The sequence below is a fragment of the Vombatus ursinus genome, unplaced genomic scaffold (genome assembly GCF_900497805.2).
Source record: "Vombatus ursinus unplaced genomic scaffold, bare-nosed wombat genome assembly UNPS02004276.1, whole genome shotgun sequence".
In the NCBI taxonomy this organism is placed as follows: domain Eukaryota; kingdom Metazoa; phylum Chordata; class Mammalia; order Diprotodontia; family Vombatidae; genus Vombatus; species Vombatus ursinus.
In genome coordinates, this window is record NW_020944054.1 from 341,055 (window position 1) to 362,294 (window position 21,240).

General features: G+C 38.8%; 1 protein-coding gene across 2 annotated transcripts in view; it reads right to left on the reverse strand.

Moving 5' to 3' along the window:
- Positions 1-5,332: 5,332 nt before the first annotated feature.
- The window catches only part of FAAH2 (fatty acid amide hydrolase 2), a 56,716-nt gene continuing 40,808 nt past the window's right edge, over positions 5,333-21,240 (reverse strand). Inside the window, exon 11 of one of the 2 annotated variants that reach the window (XM_027877571.1) lies at positions 5,333-5,591. In XM_027877571.1, coding sequence (XP_027733372.1) covers positions 5,429-5,591 — 163 coding nt within the window. In that variant the 3' untranslated portion in view covers positions 5,333-5,428. Of the gene's footprint in view, positions 5,592-6,672; positions 7,019-21,240 lie in introns of those variants that run through there. The other variant, XM_027877588.1, reaches the window with a different exon arrangement.

Sequence of the window (21,240 nt, forward strand, 5' to 3'; positions counted from 1 at the left end):
GGCAAATGTCTCAGCTTGGGCCCATGTCCCATCATTTCCTTCAACCAATTCTCATAAAACATGCATTCCAGGCTCTTCACCATCCAGGTCATCCTCCCCTGGACCCTCTCTGGCTTATCAGTGTCTCTAAAGGATTGTTCCCAGAACTTAACACAATATTCCCAACAAGGTCTAATGAGGGCAGAGTATAGAAAGATTACCACCTCCTTATTCCTGTAATATATCTTTTTCTTAATGCAGTCTAAAATAAAATAAGCTTTGTTGGCTATCCTATCATATTGAGCTTACAGTTCACTAAAACCCTCAGATCTTTTTCAGATAAACTGCTATCCAACCAGGTCTCCCTAGTTTTATACTTGTGAAGTTGATTTCTTTTTTGTTCCCAAATGTAAGACTTTACATTTGTCTCTACTAAGTTTAATCTTATTTAATTCAGCCCACTCTTCTAGTTTATAAAGATCTTTTTGATTCCTGACTCTATCATCCCATGTGTCAGAGATCCCTCCCAGATTTGCTTCATCTGCAAATTTGATGAGCATGGCATCTCTGCCTTTATACAATTCATAGATAAAAATGATGAATAGCACAGGACCAAGCATATATCCTTGAAGTACTCCACTGAAGATCTCCTGCAACTTTGACATTAAATTATTAAAAATATTCTTTGAAATCACTCATCCAGTCAATTCTGAATCCATCCAATTAGATTATCTCAATTCCACATTGCACCATCTTTGCCATAAGAATAATAGGAGATTTTTTTTTTATCAAAAGCTTTGCTAGAAATTCAGATACAATGGAGAACTGCCCAGCCACTTTAAGGTTGATCCCACTCTTCCAAGGACCATGTGAGTGTGTAGAAGAAAGAGTGTGCCCCATTTGAGGGAATGTTTTATAATTCCTTCCTTGCTAAATTTTTTTTTGTAGAAGCTAATTGATTTTAATTAGTTAGTGGAGAAACATGTTACCCACCTCCTGATAGAGAGGTGTAGTCAATACAGAATGAGACATATTTTGTTGGGCATGACCAATAAAGAAATGTTTTCCTTGACTATACATGTTTTTAACAGGAGTTTTGTTTTTCTTTCATTCTCGTTTGGGAGTGGGATGGGATTAGAATGAGAGAGAGAGGATGCATGTTTGCTAATTGAAAAAAGTTTTTTTTTAAAAAATTGTAAAAAAAAATAGTTCGTATTGAGGAGATATATAGAGGTTGCCTGATTATAGGGAGGACACTAACTGATGAGTGATATTGAGGAGATGGTAACTGGCAATTGATATTTGGGGGAATCTCTAGATAAGGAAGTTGATATGAATATATAAGAACAAAAGTCATTCCCCAGTAGAGAAATGGTCAGAGGATATGAACAGTTATTAAAAGAAGCCGAAGCTATCAGTGATCATATGAAAAGGTGCATCAAATCACTAATAATGAAAAAATGAAAATGAAAACAACCATGAGGTGCTATGTCACACCCATTAGAAAGCAATTTAGATCTAAACCTCAAAAGACACTAAGTTGTGCATTTGATTTACCCAGTGATACCAATACAATGTTTAAACCTGAAGGGTTCAAAAAAATAGGCCAAGGACCCATATACACAAAAAGCTTTATAACAGCCCTTTTTGTTGCAGCAAAGAGCTAGAGACTAAATGGATGCCTATCAATTGTGTAATGGCTCAACAAATTATGGTTTATGAAGCAATGGATTATTATTGTACCATAAGAAATGATGAAAAGGCTAGATGGACTCAGAGACAACTGTGAAGCCTTGTATAAAGTCATTCAGAGTGAGGTGAGCAGAAACAGGAAAACAATTTATACAGTGTCTACAATATTATAAAGAAAAACAACAATCAAAGACATGATCTGTGATTAACATAATGAGCAATCACAACTCCAAAAGACTGATGACAACGAATGTTTTCCACCTTTTGGCAGAGAGGTGATAGACCAGAGAACAATTAATTCCAATACTACATAATCTGCCTGAAAAAAATGGTAAATAAGAGTCCTACCAAATTCCATCAATGACACAAATATGATACCTAAACCAGCGTGAGTCAAAACAGAGAAAGAAAACTATCGAGTCCTGTTGTTTCTTCCTTTGTTGTAACTTTACATCTTTTGAAAATGCTCCCTTCTTTCCTCTGATACTGCCATCTCCCTGATACAGGCCCTCATCACTTTGTGTCTGAACTTTTTCAATAACCTGCTGGTGGGGCTGCCAGTCTCAAGTCTCTCCCCACTTCAGCCCATTTTCCACTCGACTGTCAAATTAATCTTCCTAAAGTGCAGATCTGACCATGTCACCCCCTTTTACCTCCTGGATGAAATATAAAATCCTCTACTTGGCATTCAAAGCCTTTTACAACCTGGCAGGGGCTGTCTTTTGCTTTTCTTTTATCCTAAGTGCTTAGGACAGTGCCTGGCACATAGTAGGTACTTAATAAATGTTTATTGTCCGAAGGACATTCTGGGGAGGCTTTATTAGATTGCCAACGGGGTCCATGTCCAAAGAAGGTTGAAAATCCCTGATCTTCCCAACTGTCTCATTGTACAAAGAGGAGACCTGAGGCCCTGAGAAGTCTAGTGACTGGTCCAAAGTTAGCCCTACAGTTAGCTACTGGTCAATTAGGTGGGAAAGCTCCCAGAAGTCTCCCAGCCTGGAAGGGAGGACAGGTCATCCATGTCTTTAGAAGGGTCTTGATATCAGCTTCCTTCTTTAATGTATTCAATGAAAACAATTGATTCATTACATCTCAGAAAGCAGGATCAAGAGCAGTGAATTTTCCTTCTAATGTTTTAACTTGTAGGCAGAAGACTATGTTACATGAATAACAAATTATGAAGATAATGCAATTGAGAATTTTGGACTGGCTTTAAGTGAACATGCAGTAAAATAAATCTGGCACACTTAAGAATAAGCATCCTCAGTATTATGCTATGTCATAACTGGGTAGACATGGTAAAAATTTGTGTAAGTGACTGCAATATTATCTTTCATGCAGCCAAACCAAGTATTCCTGGGGTTAGATAGGGGAAAGGGAAGAGGGAATATAATTATCTAGCTGTAAGATTATTTCAAATCCTAGGGCCCCTAATTTGGACTTTGGTGAATAACTTTTGGGTTCATATGGCAGAATAACTATGAATTTTGTGCTTTGGGGCACAAGACAAACCTTTACCTTTCAAGATGTAATATTCTCATAAGGCCTGACCTGAGATATGTAATTCAGAGGAGCTAGCTTGCAGAGGCCACCCAAGCCTATGGGACTTGCTTTTGATAGATTGTTTGTTTCATGACTCAGCACTGTTCTTGTGTCTTGATGTACCCGAACCCACCTTGTATTCCTGAGACAGTTCCTTTTTGTGCTTGCACAACTCAGGGGCTCCTTTCCCCCTCCTTTCACCCTCAGCTCTAATTAGATGATGTCTGATCTGTCTGGCATGGTTGGCTAGGCCTTAATATTCACCCATGACTGGACATGCTGCGTTGAGCTATTTCTCAGTGTTGTAAACTGACTGGCATAAGATTCGTGATTTTTTTTTTCTTTGACTAATGTTGTTTGAAGCTATATTAAAAAGCCTAGTCACTCTCTTGAGTCATCTCACGTGGACAGATTTTTAAAAAATTATTTTCATTTCTATCTTTTCCTCCCATCATATTTCTATCTGTATCCCTCTCCCTTCTCCCTCTCAGAGTCATCCTTTATAACAAAGGATTCTCAGGTGAACAGTTGATCCCACAGTAGTAACTGTAAATCTCCTGGTTGTTGTGTGCTCTGATGATATCGTAGGGGCTATTTATCCCAGAGGTGGTTAATTCTGCCAAGCCAAGGTCTAGGGATTGCTGCCTGATATCTTTTACCAGACAAATAAATGGAGCTGATTTGCTATGGGCCAGTCTTTCTGGGCTGGAAGCCCTACTACTCCCTCCCCCATATCCCCAGTATCATTTGGGGGACCCTTTTATTGTGTTCTAGCTCCTTCAAGGGAAAGATCATGCCTCCTGACTCCCCTGCTTTTCCCCAGTGGCATCCAGCACATGCTAGGTGCGAATAGTAGATACTTAGGAAACATCTGCTTCTTTCCACTCCTGGCTCAGCAGCAGCATTCTCAACCGGTAGCAAATAGAGCCTGACTTCTCCTGGCAGAGGTTAAAGCAAGATTTTCTTTAAATAGAAATTGCCAAGTCCATAGATAGAATAGGCAGCCATCACTGTGATATGAGTAATATCAAGTCCATTTCTGACCTCAAGTATCTTCCTATTTGCCTAAAATTCTACCAGTAGAGAATGATTTATCTATTCTTAAGACATTTCAATCCTGACTCTGCTGGATACCAGGGTCATACATCTGACTGAACCTCTCAAATAATAGGTGATCCCAGACTCAACTTCCTCTTCTGTATGTAATCTAAGCCCCCAGACCTATTGATATGGGACCCTCACCTCATTGATGAAGATCAGTGTCCTATTTCTGAATGAGAGGTGGAATAGAGTTGGTGAGAGTGGGAGGGAAGAGAGATCTGGGCTCTTATGTCTCTTTGGGATGCTTCTGGATTCCAGATTCAAGAGAGAAGATGGCCTGTTCCAACTTCTCTTCAGAGCAATGATGGGAGAAAAAGAATCTGAGAAGAATCCAACATGTAGAACTTGTTTCTATTGCCAGTTTCTATTACACTAGAGCATCTGAGGAATATCCTTTTGGATGAGATCTGGGACTCTCCCTCTTAGCTGAGCTAAGTGAGTTACCTCACTCTCAGTGGGAGAGCTCCTTCAGTCTTCTTTGTCTGGTATATATTTTCATGTGTATACTTTGTCTCATATCTGTTTTTCTATTGACTTGGACAAATGGGCTTTTTTGGTATTTGCTGTGTGTTCTTTATGGAACTGGTATTTGGTGGGAAAGGAGTCGAGCCTTGGATATAAAATGTGGAGTCTCCTTTTTTCTATTAATAAATAATGATCAGAAGTTTGGCTTGAACCTAAAAATTATATCCCCTGTAATATTTAAGGGAGAAGATATGATTCTAGCCCAGAACCCCTTCTCTCTGGGAAGAGCCGAGTAGTGGACAGCCTCTGGCCCCAACTTCCTGTTTCCTCTCCTGGCAGAAATTGAAGTCTCCCTTGGAGAAGGGTGGGGAGAGGAGATGCTAGAGATGTATCTATTCCTGCCTTCCTGTGAGCCACACACCCCACCTTACTACATTAAAATTTAAAGTCAGTCAGTTAATCAGGCAAGCATTTATTAAGCACTTACTATGTGTAAGACACATTTGTATTGGGAATACAAATACAAGTAAAAAAAAAAGGACAGTCCCTTCTCTCAAGGAGCTTACATTTTAATAGGGGAAATGAACACATAATAAGAAGCTGAAAAGGTAGGAGTGGAGGTGGACAAGGGAAGGTACAAGTCTCAGGGTCATGATGAAGTCCAGAGTACAGCCTTGTGAAAATTGAAGAGATGGCTGGTTTGGGCACGCTCCTTAAATGAAGGCTCTAGGAGAAACCCTCTAGGAGGAGCTGCAGGGTACTTCTGAGGTATGGGTTTCAGGCTGAAGTGATCTTCCAGGATGAAGAGTTTTCTGTATCATGATAGAGAAGAGGAAACTAAAAGGTTCAACTAGATGACCTCTAAAGTCCCTTCTAATTCTAAGATCTATGAACTGATTCTTTTTTTTTTTAAAAAATTATCATTAGGATTTCAATTAACATGAATAAATATTTCAATATACAAAGAGGAACCAAAAAAAAAACCCCAAGATTACACAGGCACACACACACACACACACACACACACACGCACGCACGCACGCACACACACATGCGCACACACACATCCCACAAATATACATACATATACATACATATATCTGTTTTTATATGTATACAACATATGTATATATGTATGTGTGTGTGTGTGTATGTGTATAGCATTTTTATAGCACTTTAAGGTTTGCAAGCACTTTACAAGTATTATTTTATCCTCCCAACAACCCTAGGAAATAGGTGCTGTTATTACTTTTATTTTTACAGATGAGGAAATAGAGGCAGGCCCATAGTCACATAGCTAGTAAGTATCTGAGGCTGAGTTTGAATTCAGGTCTTCTTGATTCTATCCACAATGCCACTTAGCTGTATATAATAGAGGTAAAAATTTCTATTACATAATTTTTTGAAGGTGCGTGTGATATTTAACAAGTTTGTAACAATATTCCCCTGTATATTTTTTGAAATTCCTTTGTTTTATTCTGTGTATTTTTGTTTTATTGATTTTTTTAGCTTGTCTGTCACTAGTCACAGACTCATCCCCTCAACCCCCATAGAAGATCCCCTTCAAAATAAATAAGAATAGTCAAGAAAAACAGCACATTTGTAGCACATTGGGCATATTTGAAAGTATTCTCACTTTGTGTCTCTAGTTCTAGGCAATTTTCTTTTTTTTAATATGTTTGTTTTTTTGTTCAGTCATGGTTTTCAGAGAGTCCAATGATTTTTAAATTATTTCTCCTATATTCATTTTCCAGGTTAGGTATTGATAGTATTATGTAATATGTATATGTGTATATATAGAACCATATTATATATACATATATAATAGTATCATATATTCTTCTAATTGTTCAGTCTTTGGTCTCATTTTTCAGATTTTGGTCTCTTTTTGTTATTGTATTATGAAACTATTGAATTCTGTTTATATCATTCTGTTTTTCAGGATACTCACTATTTTGATAAAGTTTTTTATCTTCTGTTCTAAGCTGTATACTTTCTTTCCAAGTGCTCTAATTTAATTCTATGTCTCTTATTTCAGTTTTTCATTCATTTCTTCCATTCATTTTTTGGAGTCCTTGTGGCCACTCGATTTTTTCTGGGGCTTGTTGAAAGTGGATTTTTGGGAAGACAGGACTGACTCCATTTTGTTTTGTATTCACCATTTTGCTGTTTATGACCCCTGCCTGAACTTCAGGATCAGCTGCAACAACTGGTTCCCTTCAGTGTCTTCTTTGCTCCCCTAATTGGTACAAAAAGAAAGAAAAAGTAAGGCCTCAACAGCCTACGGAATGTTCTCTTCTTTTATCTAGTCTGGCAGGTGATGTGTATTTTTTTTAAATTTGGTGCAACTAGCTATACTAACAAGGTCACATCCCTTCTCAATCTCCTGTAACTGATATCCATCTTCCTTAATGAAGACACTTAAAAAAATAACCGGCTGTACTATGGTGAGCAGCCATCTTTTCTTCTTTGTTTCATGTAATGTATAGCCAAATTGTGATGGACACATTTCCAGCTGCTGGTGGGGTGTGTCACACTCTGAGTGAATAAACTGCAGTAAAATATGTCTCGGTTTCATGCTGGCTTATTGGCAGTGGCTATTTGATGACCTAAAGAAAATTTACCCAACTATTTTAGTGACCCAGATGGGACTGACTAGCCCAGACCTCAAATCCCCATCTCCAAGAACATTCTAGTTCGCATCTGGTGACCTCACCAATTCAGAAACTTCTAGAGAGGAAGAAGTGCTGATAGTTGCAGTCTAGAATCTTTGTGTTCTAAATTGTGAGATTTATAGAGACAAGTTAGTGCTTTGTGTATTTTTGTACTGTTGTCTGATTGTCATTTGTGTTTATTGAGTGTCTCGGCTACTCTTCCTATCCAAATTCCCGGTTCAGTCTGTTACAAAGCAGAGATAATGTTCATAACTCTGGAGTAAAATTTGAGTAGTCAGTGGCAACCCTTTTACATAATGACAGAAGCCTGACAGAAACCTCAAACATTGTTTGGAGTGGTTGGTGGTCATTATGAGATCTGGTCATCCAGTTCTGAAACATAGCCCATTTGGGCACATTGTGGTTAATTAGGGGGAAAAATCCCAAGAAGGGCTAGTGTATCCAAGTCTGCATTTGTTAAGCTTTGTCTATCTAAATGGCTGAAATGTGTGGCATTATAAACTAGAGACTAAATTTGTGACTAAAATGTAATTTGTTTACTGTGCATTTCCAAATTATGGTGAAAATGTGGTTTGTGTATAATTATAAGTGCTGAAAAATATCATACTGGGTTTTGGGGATTGCAACCCCCTAAAACTTTTAAAAATTGAAACTTTATGAAATGTACAAATATCACACTTCTCTATTACTCTTCCTTCCCCAGAGAGTGACAGATTTATTATTTTAGGGTGAGGGAAGAAGGCAATTTCACTGATCAGAGAATAAATAGAACTGAAGCTGGTTTAAAAGTTTTATCTCCAGTGATTCCAAAGCCAGAGAAAATCAAGAAAAAAATGGTTTTGCAGTCTGCAGTTTCCAAATTTTTCTGGTGCTTAGAACCATTTAGTTCAATTATTAATTCTTCTGTCCAACTTGGAAGGAAGGAGATTTGTTTAAATCAGAATGCAAATAATTTGGGAATAAGCACAGTTTTCTGCCACCAATTTTTTTTTGTTTTGTTTTGTTTTTTGAGGCAATTTGGACTTGCCTGGGGTCACACAGCTAGTAAGTGTCTGAGACTGGATTTAAAATCAGGTCCTCCTGATATCCACTGCACCACCTAGCTGCCTCCACTGTGTTCTTTTGTGTATGATTTAGTAGAATTTTATTGCCTAGGTAGATTAGAAGCAAAGTCACCTAAAAGGAATTACAATAGACTACATTTGCAAGATCTCAATCAGGAAAGTTTTACCTGGCAAAGTGAGGAACTATCTGTAAACTTTGACATTTCAGGATCAGGGAAAATAAAGGTTTTACAATTAATTGGTTTTGAAGTTTGCGCTAATTTGCAAAGGAGAGATTTAGTAGAATAAAGAAAGCTAGTTCTGTAGCTGGACTGGGATATGATTGGGGAATAAAAATGTGAGGGATTGAGAAAGAAATGAAGGATCAAATCAGAGTGTGGAAAGAGAGATTCACTTTTGAAGTTTGTAGGGCTTTAATAAAAGTCTATAGGAAGAAAGAAAGTGAAATGAAAATTGGAGCCCATGTGCATGTGAAACTCAATAAGAAGGCAAAAGTTTGGGTTTCCTGAAGAACAGGAATATAGTATTGGTGATCGGTTTTTACTCAAGTTGGAATAATACAAGGTCCTCATGTTTGCCAGCTATCAAAATGTCCAGCATAGGTCAAAAGAAAAGCCAAAGATTTAACCAAATATTGCTAAAAATTGTAAGTCATCATATCTCACTTGGATAAGATAAGAGGAACATTTCCAGGCCTATCAAAATGGGGATTTTATTTGGAGAAGTGTTTGTTTCCTCCTCAGGTGGTTAAAGTTAGTTTTGAAATTTCTCATGATTTCACCTATTTGGATGTTCTTGTTGATGTAGAAAAGTAGCTGGAATTATGTCGCAAAATTTAAAATTGAGCAATTCAAGATTTTGCTTTATATTGGGTTTTGATCAATTAATTAGGGAGAATTAGTATTCACAGCATGGTTGATCTGTGCTCTGAACCATAACTGTGAATGCTACCTTTGTAATTACATTCTGGTCTCTCAATGCTACTTAGTATGGAATGCCAAAATTGATTGATGACTAAGATGATTTTTCTATGTAAGATTCTTCAAAAATATATTCATTTGGACTGTTAGATTGGTAATAAGTTTCTTGTTCTAAGTCCATAATACTGTTTTATATTAATATTATGCTCTTTTTTGCATTGTGATTTGGAGAAACTATCATATAAGAAAAACTATTCGTTTGAGAAATGATACCTGGAGTGTACTGCATTTGTATCGTTAGGAGATTAGCTCCTCTTTTGATCTGAATGCTGTGAAATTATGAATTTGAGCTATCATTTATTTAGGAGTTTTGTCTTTATGTTTAAAAAATTCTTAAGTATTTAATTGGTTTATTTTGCTTTAACATGAATAAGAATGATAATTATTTAATGTTTGGGTAAAGTCCAAAAGACTTTGTAAATTTTCATTATCTATGAAGTTCTTTGGGGATTTGGCAGGTCCTCTGGGTATTCAACCTTGGCAAGGTCATGAAATCTTAACAGCGCTGCGAGAGAAGGAGCTGTAAGAATGTTGTTGTTTGGCCTTTGGTTTAGAGAGGACCAATGACATCATGGGGTGATGTCTTGACTTGTGGGCAAATTGGATTTAAGTGAGGCAAACTTGCACAAAGTCATCAGCCTCACTCCCTCTTCCAGAAGTCACCAAAGTCCAATGGCAAGACAGAAGTCAAGACAACTGGCAATGGCTTGGGGTGCTGTGGATGACCTTGGCGTCTTTGATATCTGACCAAGGTCTCCACAGTACCTGCCTGCTTCAGCCACCTTCATGGTGTTGGGAACAAATTGTTCTCATCCACCCATTTCACTGGGGGAAGTCTTTACATGCTTGGGGTAGACACCTTCCCAATTCATCAATGGGTTTGAGGCCTCTCAGTTACCCTCAACCTGGGTTAGCCTGTCAGCTGAGGTGGTTTACAGTTTTTTGGAGCCACAGGTGAGAGTTGAGTGCCAAGTAGACACAAAGGTGGAAGAGCAGCCCTGAAAAAGTCCTTGGTAAGTCCTCATACAAGAAGTGCTAGTCCTCCTTGAACACCCCATAGTCTCCTGTAAGAATGTATGTGACTAGTGAGAGCCTTGTAAATTCTAAGATAGTAAATTAGTTTACTGAGGAACTAAGATCCCCTCCTCTGTCACAAACACCCAGTCAAAGTGGAGGATGGTTTACAAATTTGCTTATAGTGTGAAAGGGATTTTTATGGTTTATCTGACTACAAATTATGAAATTTTTGAAAAAAAAACTAGATAAAATTATACCTAGAAGAGTACATATTGGATTTACATCTTTGAGTCAACTTAGAATCAATAGACTCTAGGATTTTTTAAAAATTATTTCTTTTTGCCTCAGGGGTTAATATGTGATATCTTGAGATAGTCAAGCTAACAGAAGCCAATTTCCTTCTAAATTTTGAATGAACTATTATATATTAATTTTCTTAATGTGATTATATATATATATATGAAAGTTGTTTTTTAAGAAAGATCTTGAATATACTTGATGAGCAGTGAGAATAATTTTATTTTAAAATTGTTAACTTATTTTTAACTGGATGTTATTGCAACAACAAGAAAAACAACTCTACCCTCCCCTAAGCCGCAAATAGTGAAACTTGCCATGTTACGTGAAATCTCTTAGGACTGTAATTTGATTTGCTCTGAGTTTTGAATTAAGGTATAACTGTTTGAATTCTTGTTAAGCCAGTACTGTAAGCTATTCAAAGGGAGTGTGAGCTGAGAAATACTACAGGTGGATGTAGATGACTGGGAAGGTGGAGAAGTTGGCCTTATGAAGGTAATGGCAGGAGCCTCTTGACTCAGTTTCTGCACTGTGCTATTTTCTTTCTGAACAGGAAAGTTTCCCACTTGTTTGATCCAAAGCCTGGCTATGATACTCTCTGAATAACATAGAACTTTGTTGTGTGATTGGCTCTTCCAAAAAGTTATCTATGATTTTTTACCTGAATTCAAACATAGCTAAGGGGGTTTTATCCTGTTATACCTATGGTAGGTGAGTCTGTGCCTTTAGGCTTAGGACTGAGGGAGCAATCTTCATATTGTTACAATCACCTCCTTCCTTCTTCCTTTCATAGCAAATTTTTTTTCAGTCATAGCAGGAGAACTTGCAAATGTTTTCTAATAAATTTTATTAAATTCAATAAATATCTATTAAGCACCTACTGTGTGGCAGACACTATGCTAAGTGCTGGGAATTCCAATAGGAAAAAGAAAGACAGTCCCTGCCCTCAAGGAGCTTACATTCTTGGGGAAGATGACACATAAAAGAAAGCTGGAAGGAGAAGGTGAAGAAGAGGGGATGGGGAACACCAGGGGTATCTTGTTCCGTGTAGTTAAAACCAAGCAGAGCTATAGATGGAAAGTGGAGAGTTAGTGGGAAAGCTCAGATCCCAGTCCTTTAAAGGAAAGCGTTGGGAAGAGTTTTGTACTTGGCCCTCCAGCCTCTGATCAGAGGGGAGAGGGGGCTGAGGGAGTGGGGAAGGTATGGAGTAGCCAAAGCTGAGTTAAACAGGTGATGAGATTTCAGGTGATCTGCTTCTCCTGGGAGGGACATCATGTTCCCTGGAGTTCAAACCAAGCAGAGATGACGATGGAGAGTGGAGAGTGTCCCAATCATCAAAGCATCTCTGAGATACTCTAAAGGGATGCAGCCATGAAGTACTTTGTTTTTGGTTTTCCTATTCTGAATTTGTGGCTACTATTTGTTTCTATTTCCTAACCTGGGCAGCTAGCACAAATCAGTTCTTAGAAGTGCCATGTCCTTGCTCATTGATTTAATAGTTGTATATTCATATATAAGATTACATTCTTATAGCATCACATTCTTTCTGAATGAGGATAACAGATTCTCAAAAGGGTTATATGACAAGTGTGATAAAGATGTAAAAGTTTTCATTTTTAAAAAAGTAGTCATCTTTACTTTAAGAAAAGCAATAATATTAAACTGTTTCTATTTGAGAACTAAGATATATGTGATTGGTTTCTCTTGAAAACAATGACAAAAGAGCAAGTAAACTTGATGGTCCTAGATGATGTATTTTTAAATTGATCCAGTAAGTAATAGAGAACAAGACTGAAAAAGGTATAGCAAAGTAATCAACTTCCTTCAGGTCCATTTAAAAATCCACAGAATCCACCAAATGGCCTCCTAAATGAGTTTTGATTACTTTTTAATAACTATTTATAAAGTTTCAAATTGGATTAAGGGTTTTATGTATAGAAGGGCTCAGTCAAGTCCTCAAGGATCCTTTTCAAGATTCTTTTTAACTCGTAAATTGTAGACCACATACAATATTCAGGCAAGGTAGAAAGAACAAATAGCACATGAATATTAAAAACTCTCCAAACTTTCAAATGAGTTATGAGTGACCCACTCTGATGTTCTTCCTGTAGCCCTGAGGTTCATAACGTTAATTCCATAAGACTTACACTGGCTTTCACCACATGAACTAATTATTGGAAGGCCAATGTAGTTAGATTTTTTCAGGCTTTACTAAATTGTATTAAGACTTATTACTAGCAGGTTTGAATAGTGTTTTCTAAGGGAACCTCTACAGATAGCTTAGAACCTGGCAAATGGATCTACTGGAAGAAACAACTCTGTGAATCTGTCCAAGACCTAAGATAAAAAGGCCCATTCTGGGTACTATTAACAATTAACAGCCCAGTTAAAGACAACAAGATGTTGATTTAGGAATGCATGTCTGTGAGTTTAAGTAGTTCAAGCTGGACTGTTTGTGGACAGTAGTCCACAGACCCCTTTGTTACAGAATTTCCGTGGGAAAAATGTTTCCCAGAAGCAGATGACTTTATGAAATAGACAGCTAAACCCAAGACAACAGAAGAATAAACTTAATTTCTAAATGGACATCTATGCATTCTCTGTTCCTTTTCATCCCAATAGAGTTATGTTTATTGTCTGTTGTCTCTTAGTCTCTTGAGTTTTTAAAAATTATGACCTTCAATCTCACTAAGAAGTTTTGTTCAAACTATTTCTTTTTCTTTTCTTATTCCTTCTCAGATTTACTGTAGTATCATTGATTTTGTTGGTTGATGTTCGATACTTCATTTTTAAGATAATGAATTTTGTATGATTTATTAGCCACTTATTTTTTTTCATAACCACTATAATCTTCTTTGGCCTAAGTTGCCTATTTCGTTGTACAAAAACCTGACTTACTGTACTGTGAATCTTACACTTAGTTTAGATGGCCCAAGATAATGGTTTTATCTAGGAATAAAGGAGGGATTATTGAAAATGGATTTTGGGAAGGACGTGATTGATTCCATTTTGTTCTGTGTTCACCATTCTGCTGTGTATGACCACTGCCTGAACTGCAGAACCAGCTATACCAGCTGGTTCCCTTCAGTGTCTTCTTTGCTCCCTCAGTTGGTACAAAAAGACTTAACTGCTTAAAAAAGGAAGACTTCAACAGCCTAAGGAGTGTTCCCCTCCTTTACCTAGTCTGACAGGTAAGGTATATTTACTTTAGATTTAATGCAACTAGATATACTAATAAGGACATATCCCTTCTCAATCTTTTATAGCTAATGATAGACATTTTCCTTAAGAAGCATACTTTTTTGGGCAGCTAGGTGGCACAGTGGATAGAGCACTGGCCCTAGATTCAGAAGGACCTGAGTTCAAATCCAGCCTTAGACACATAACATTTATTAGCTGTGTGACCCTGGGCAAGTCACTTAACCCCATTGCCTAGCCAAAAAAAAAAAAAAAAAAAAGAAGCACACTTTTTAAAACTAACCAACTGCACTATACTGAGTGGCCATCTTCTTTTCTCTCCCTCATGAAATGTACAAATACTACTAGCCAAGTTGTGATCGACACGTATTCCCACCACCTGCTGGTAGTGGGAACAATTCTCTGAGTGAATAAACTGCATAAAATCTGTCTCTGATTCATGCTGGCTTATTGGCAATGACTAGCTAGTGGATGACCTAAAGAAAATTCACACAACAAATTCTGTTTGTCATTTTTGAAGATTCATTTCCTTCTCCTGTAATTTTATCTTGAAATTCTCTTAACCCATAGTATTTCTTCATTATATTAGGACTTCTGTTTATTCATGTCCTCAGCCTTAATTCTTTGATTGGAACGTGTTGCCAGGACAAGGGTCTACCCTCTATCACAATCTTGGATTAAGTGTTTAGGCCCAGTTCTTGTAGTCTTGTCACTGTAGACTTGGAGTAGGACAATGCTGTGAGGGGGCTAAATTCCTACCTCTGCAGAAGTCTAGATGCTTTTGCTCAGCTGTGACTTGGGATGAGGTGGATGTGTACTAGTTCCCTCTTCTGTCCATGACTGGGAAGCTGCATGGAGTCAAACTCTGTCCCTCTCTGCAGTGCTGTTCTGGGACTTGGAACTGGGATAAGGCTCTGCTCACTTCCACAGTCAGGAGCTTCAGCTGTCTTCTAGAATGGCCCCCAGGGTCCAGGAGATCATGCTAGCCTCACTCTGTCTTATGGTCAGCTGGGACAAAAGCTCAAGTTGACTTTGAGCCTAATCCATATGACTGGATTTTAGAGCTCAGTGGTTTTGTTAAATATTTTGTTCATCATTCTTTAGGTATTTCTCACAGGAGATTGACTTGGATAGAACCTTGAACACTACCATTTTGGACAGAAGTCCTGAACTGATTCTTTTTAAAATGTAAATACTCTCTAGGAGAGGTAACGCCAGAAGCCTTAGCTATTAAGCTCAATGTGAATTTGATTCTCAGAGCTGTTCAGACATGGCAGCTGGCTAAGAGCTTCTCCTTGAGAGAATGAGAGATAGATTCAGTGGGGAAAAGGGAAGAGAAAGTGGAGCATAGGGCACTCACTGCCTGGGGAAGACAGGACTGACTTAGAAACCCTGGGCCCTAGAAGGACATTAGAGGAGTGAGGGAGAGGAAATCTGGAAAAAATTTTGGCCTTGTAGTGAGTGTCAGAGATAAGGGGAGGGCAAACCTGATCTGCCTTTCCATGTTTTTCATGGATCTTCTGTGCCTAGACTAATTCTCATTTGTGATGCCTTTGAATTTCGAAGTAACATTAGAAGCAATTTATTTGAAGGTTTGTTGTTATTATTTCTTCACTCTAATTGTGGCTGCAGCTTTTGAATGAGTGATCCTCAGGCCTCTGTCTTGGGCTTTTTACTTCTCTCCCTCAAAATTATTTCACTTGGTAATCTCATCAACTCTCATGGATTTAATTATCATCTCTATGCTGATGACTCTAAGACTTACTTATGCATTTCTAATCTTTCTCCTGGCCTCCAGTTTTGCATCTCCAACTGCCTGTTGTTGTTAAGTCATTTTTCAGTCATTGTCTAGCTCTCTGTGATCCCATTTGGGGTTTTCTTGGCAGATATACTGGAGTGGTTTGACATTTCCTTCTCCAGCTCATTTTACAGATGAGGAAACTGAAGCAAACAGGGTTAAGTGACTTGCCCAGGGTCACACAACTAGTAAATGTCTGAGGCCAAATTTAAACTCAGGAAGATGAGTCTTCCTTACTGCAGGCCCAGTGCTCTATCCACTGCAGCACCATCTTGCTGCCCAACTGCTCCAACTGCCTATTGGGCATCAAAAACAAGATGTCTCATAAACATCTTAAGCTCAAAATATCCGAAACTTAACTCACTATCTTTCCCCCAAACCTTCCCCTCTTCCTCCTAACTTGAAGGACAGCCAATGAAAAGGCACAGAGTCAGGAAATGGAGAGTTATGTTTGAGAAATAGCCAGAAGTCCAGTGTAGCTGGAACTCCACACATTTGTGGAGGGGAGTCAAGTGTAGAGTGGGAGTCCAAGATTGGAAAGGAAGAAAGAGGTGAGGTTGTAAAGGGCTTTAAATGCCAAACAGAGCATTTTATATTTGATCCTAGAAATAATAGAGAACCACTGGAGTTTATTGAGTAGGGAGTGACATGGTCAGACTTTAGGAAAATCACTTTGGTGGCTAAGTGGGGAATGGATCAAAGTAGAGCAAGACCTGAGAGAAGGAGACCAACCAGGAGGCTGTTGCAATATTCCAAATGTGAGAGGATAACTGCCTGTACCATGGTGACAACCATGTAAATGGAGAGAAAGGGATATATTCCAGAAATGTTGTGAAGTTAGAAATGACAAGTTTTGGCAATATATTGGTTATGTTGGGTAAGTGTGAGTAATCAAGGATGACACTGAGATTGTGAATCTGAGTGACTGGGAGAATGCTGGTGCCCTCACCAGTAATGGGGAAATTTAGAAGGGGGAGAGTTTAGGGGAAATGATAATGAATTCTGTTTTGGACATATTAAGTTTAAAGCATTCCATATTAAGTTTAAGGGACGTTCCAGATGTCTGATAGGCATTTGGAAATGTGAGACTGGAGGTCAGCAGAAAGAGAGTAGAACTAGACAAATAAATTTGAGGATCTTCAGCATGGAAGATGGTCATTAAATCCACAGGAACTAATAAGATCACCAAGTGAAGTAGTCTAGAGGTAGAAGAGAAGAGGGCCCAGGACTGAACCCGGGGGGATACCTACAGTTAGAGGGCATGGTCTGGGTGAGGATCTACCAAAGGAGACTGTGAAGTAGCATGGCAGGTGAAGAGAGTGGTCCACAGTGTCCAAGGTTGTTGAGGTCAAGGAGAATGAGCATTGAGAAAAGGCCACTGGATTTGGCAACTAAGAGATCACTGGAAACTTTGGAGACAATAGTTTCAGTGGAATGATAAGGTCAGAAGCCATTCTGGAGAGGGTTTAGAATTGAGTGAAAGAAAGTGAATGCATTGAATGTAGATGGTGTTTCCTCAGGGAGTTTAACCAGGAAAAAGAGGTTATAGGATAATAGCTACCAGGAATTGTCAGATCAAGTAGGGGTTGTTTTAAGGATAGGAGACATATGGTCATATTTTTAGGCAGCAAAGAAGGTGGCAGTGGACAGGGAGAAATTATAGATTAGAGAGAGAGTGGGGGAGGCAATCTGATGGAAAAGATTGGTTGGGATCAAGGATACATGTAAAGGCATTTACTTGGCAAGGATAAGGACTACCTCTTCATGTGAGACAGGAGTAAAGAAAAAGATATCTTAAACTCAATGTGCCCAAAACCAAAATCCTTGAACCCTCTCTCACCACCCCTATATTCAAGCAGTTGCCAAATCTTGTCTATTTTTACCTTCATGATATCTCCTGAATATGTCCCCTTCTTTCCTCTGACACTGCCACCCACCTCGTGCAAGCCCTCATCACCCCATACCTGGACTTTCACAATAGCTGCTGGGGGGTGGGGGGTCTGCCTGCCTCAAGTCTGTCCCTACTCCAGTCCATTCTCCATTCAAAATAATTTTCCTAAAGAGCAGATCTAATTATATTACTCCCTATTTAATAAACTCCAGTGGATCTCTTACCACATTTAGAATCAAATATGAAATCCTCTGTTTAGTGGTCAAAGTCTTTCATACCCTTCCTCTCCTTCCAGGTCTTTTAACACTTTACTGTACCCCATGTACTCTGCAGTTTAGTGACACTGGCCTCCTGGCTATTCCTCTCATGCGACACTCCATCTCCCAACCCTGGGGGCATTTTCCCTGGCTGTCCCCCATGCCTGGAACACTCTCCCTCCTCATCTCTATCCCCTGGCTTCCTCAGCTTCCCTCAAGTCCCAGCTTAGTCCACCAGGTAAATGGTGGGGGGGGAGACCACCCAAATATTGAGAAGTTAAAGAGCAAAGGGACCCAATGTCTCCAAAAATGCATCCCCAAAATTCTCTGCTATGGCAGGGTTATGAATTTTCTCTTTCTTGGGTCTAATTTTGATTGCTCCTTCTGAATAAATTTGAAAACTAGAGCTCAGCAACAATGATTACTGTCCTTCATGTTTGAAGAGGACCAAAATGACAGCACTATGTCTGGGGCAAGGTACAGTGTGTCCAGCTATGGCTGATCAGATCAATATGAGCTGGGAAGGCTCTACCAGTCAGGCACAAATAGTCCATATGAACATTTGGAGTAGAGATGTCTCTAGGGAGAGGATTCTGGGAAGATGGCAGAGTAGGTCAGAAAATTCCAAACTCTCAAGATTTTCACCCTCAAAAGAGATGAAATAGCACCTCAGGGGAAATATTGAGCAGAAAAAATAAATAAGAGTAGGGGCAGAACAGGGGTCCTACTGAGACAATTTGAGAAGATCTGAAGAAAAGTCCCAAGATGAGGTTTGGTCCTTGTAACGAGTAAACACCTCCAGGCTAGGTTCAAGTATGCTTAAACAACAAGCGGCAGGCCCTGGGGTTAACTGGATTGGGAGGCTGCCTAGGCCACAGGAACTTTTACCACTGGACAGTAAGGGGTGTTGGGCATCTGAGCCAGGGAAGATCTGGGGAACCTCTGCTGACAAGGAACAATAGAACCAAAGAATTCATAGAACTTAAAAAGGACTTTAAAAATCAAATGAGAGAGATTGAGAAAAAACAAAAAAAAAAATCCAAGAAAAACAAGAAGATTATGAAAAGAAAGTCAACCAATTAAAAAAAGGAAATCCAGAATTTTAAGGGAATTGAAAATCAGAATTGAGCAAGGGGAAGCCAGAAAAGTTATAAGAGATCAAGAAATAATAAAACAAAATATAAAGAATGAAAAAATAGAAGAGAATGTGAAACATCTCAGAAGAAAAACAACTGATTTAGAGAACAGATCAAGAAGGGAAAACATAAGAATAATCGGACCACCTGAAGGCTGTGATCAAAAAAAGAATCTTGATACAATAATACAAGAAATAATTAAAGAAAATTGTCCTGAAGCATTAGAACAAGAGGGGAAAGTAGAAATAGAAAAAATCCACTGATCACCACCTGAAAGAGATCCTAAGAGGAAAACTCACAGGAATATTATAGTCAAATTCTGAAACCCCTAGCTCAAGGATAAAATATTATGAGCAACAAGAAAAAAATTTAAATATGGCAGTGCCACAATTAGAATTACCCAAGACCAAAATTAGCACAAACAGCAGAGAATCGATCCAAACTCAGTTGTATCTCAGCCCCAGAGGCTACATTGAGTACGTAATCATCTGTGAACAAGAAGTCACACACCAATTCTTCCATTTTAGTCTTGGTTTGTAGCCTTTTCAAGTTAAATAATTTACCATTAGTGCAGTAGCCAACCTTGATACCATTTTCATCATCTTTGAAGACATCCGACAGCATTGCTAAAAACATTATGTTAAAAAGCATGGGAGCAAGCACACAGCCCTGCTTCATTCCATTGGTGACTGGGAAAGCTTGAGAGCATTGTCCATTGTCTGTAATCCAGGCAAGCATACTGTCAGGAAACTGGTGTACAATACTGATGCACTTCTCTGGACAACCAAATTTTGCCATGATCTTCTACAAACCCTCACAACTGACAGTATCCAAGGCCTTGGTCAGATTGACAAATGTTGTGTATAGACCTCTGTTCTGCTCCTGGCATTTCTTCTGGAGTTGTCAGGCAGCAAATACTATATTAACCAGTCCCTTTCTGAAGCCACAGTGGCTCTCAGGTAAATGGCCATCTTCCAGGTGAAAGATCAGGAGGACTTTGGCAGGAATCTTACCAGCAATGACTGAGATATCCCCGTGTGATTGTCACAGGACAATCTATTTCCTTTACCTTTGTAGAGATGGACAGTGGAGGCATCCTTGAACTCCTGAGAGATAACCTCCCTTTTCCATATAGCCCAGAAGATTCCAGTCAGCTTTTGTATGAGCAGTGGACCCCCCCACACACATACACACAAACCTTGTAAATCTCAGCTGGAATAGAATCAGCACCAGGTGCTTCACCACAGGAGAGAAGCCTAATGGCATTCAAAACCTGGTCTTCATTTGAAAGTTTGGCTAGAGAGGAATTGACTTCAACCTGAGGTATAAGGTCAGTGGCTTCAGCATTGATTAATGACTGTTGAGAACACTATGGAAGTGTTCAGCCCACCTTTCCAGGATTATGTTCTTATCACTAATCAGTGTGGCTCCATCAACACTGAGTAGTTGAGATGCAGCATAGGTCTTTGGCCCATAAATAGCCTTCAAGGCATCATAAAAGTGCTTTGGATTGTTAATATTGGCATAAAACTGAATTTCATCTGTCTTCTTCCTGAGCCAAGAATCCTGCATCTCTCTAAGCTTTGCTTGCACTTTACTTTTGATGGAGTTAAACACTGCTTTCTTAGAGATGAAGGAACTATCCTGCTGGTAAACCTTTTGGAGTTCTTGTTTTTTTTTTCATTTAGTAGCTTCTGAATTTCCCCATCATTCTCATCAAACCAATCTTGATATTTGCAAGTGTTCTGACCCAGATAAGTAGATGCAGTACTCTTTTTCTGCTCCACTTTTGCCAACAGTGTGCTAGCTCAGCTCTCCCTCCAAGTTAGCCACAAACTATTCATGCAAGGAGAATCACTCTAATCTGTTGACATTGTTGAATAAGAATGTTTACCTTGGAGAGGATGAGTCTATGATCAGTCCAGCATTCTGCACATTGCCTTCATCAATCTCACATCCTGCTTGTCTCTTCTTCTTACAATGACATAGTCTATTACAGGGCTTCTTAAACTTTTTCCACTCATGATCCCTTTCTGAGTTTCAGCAGCATTCATTGGTGTTGCATGACCTGAGAGCATACACGGTGCAAAGTACACATGCTGTGTGTTCAAAACCAAGGCTACAGTGAAATTGCACAATACAACATGG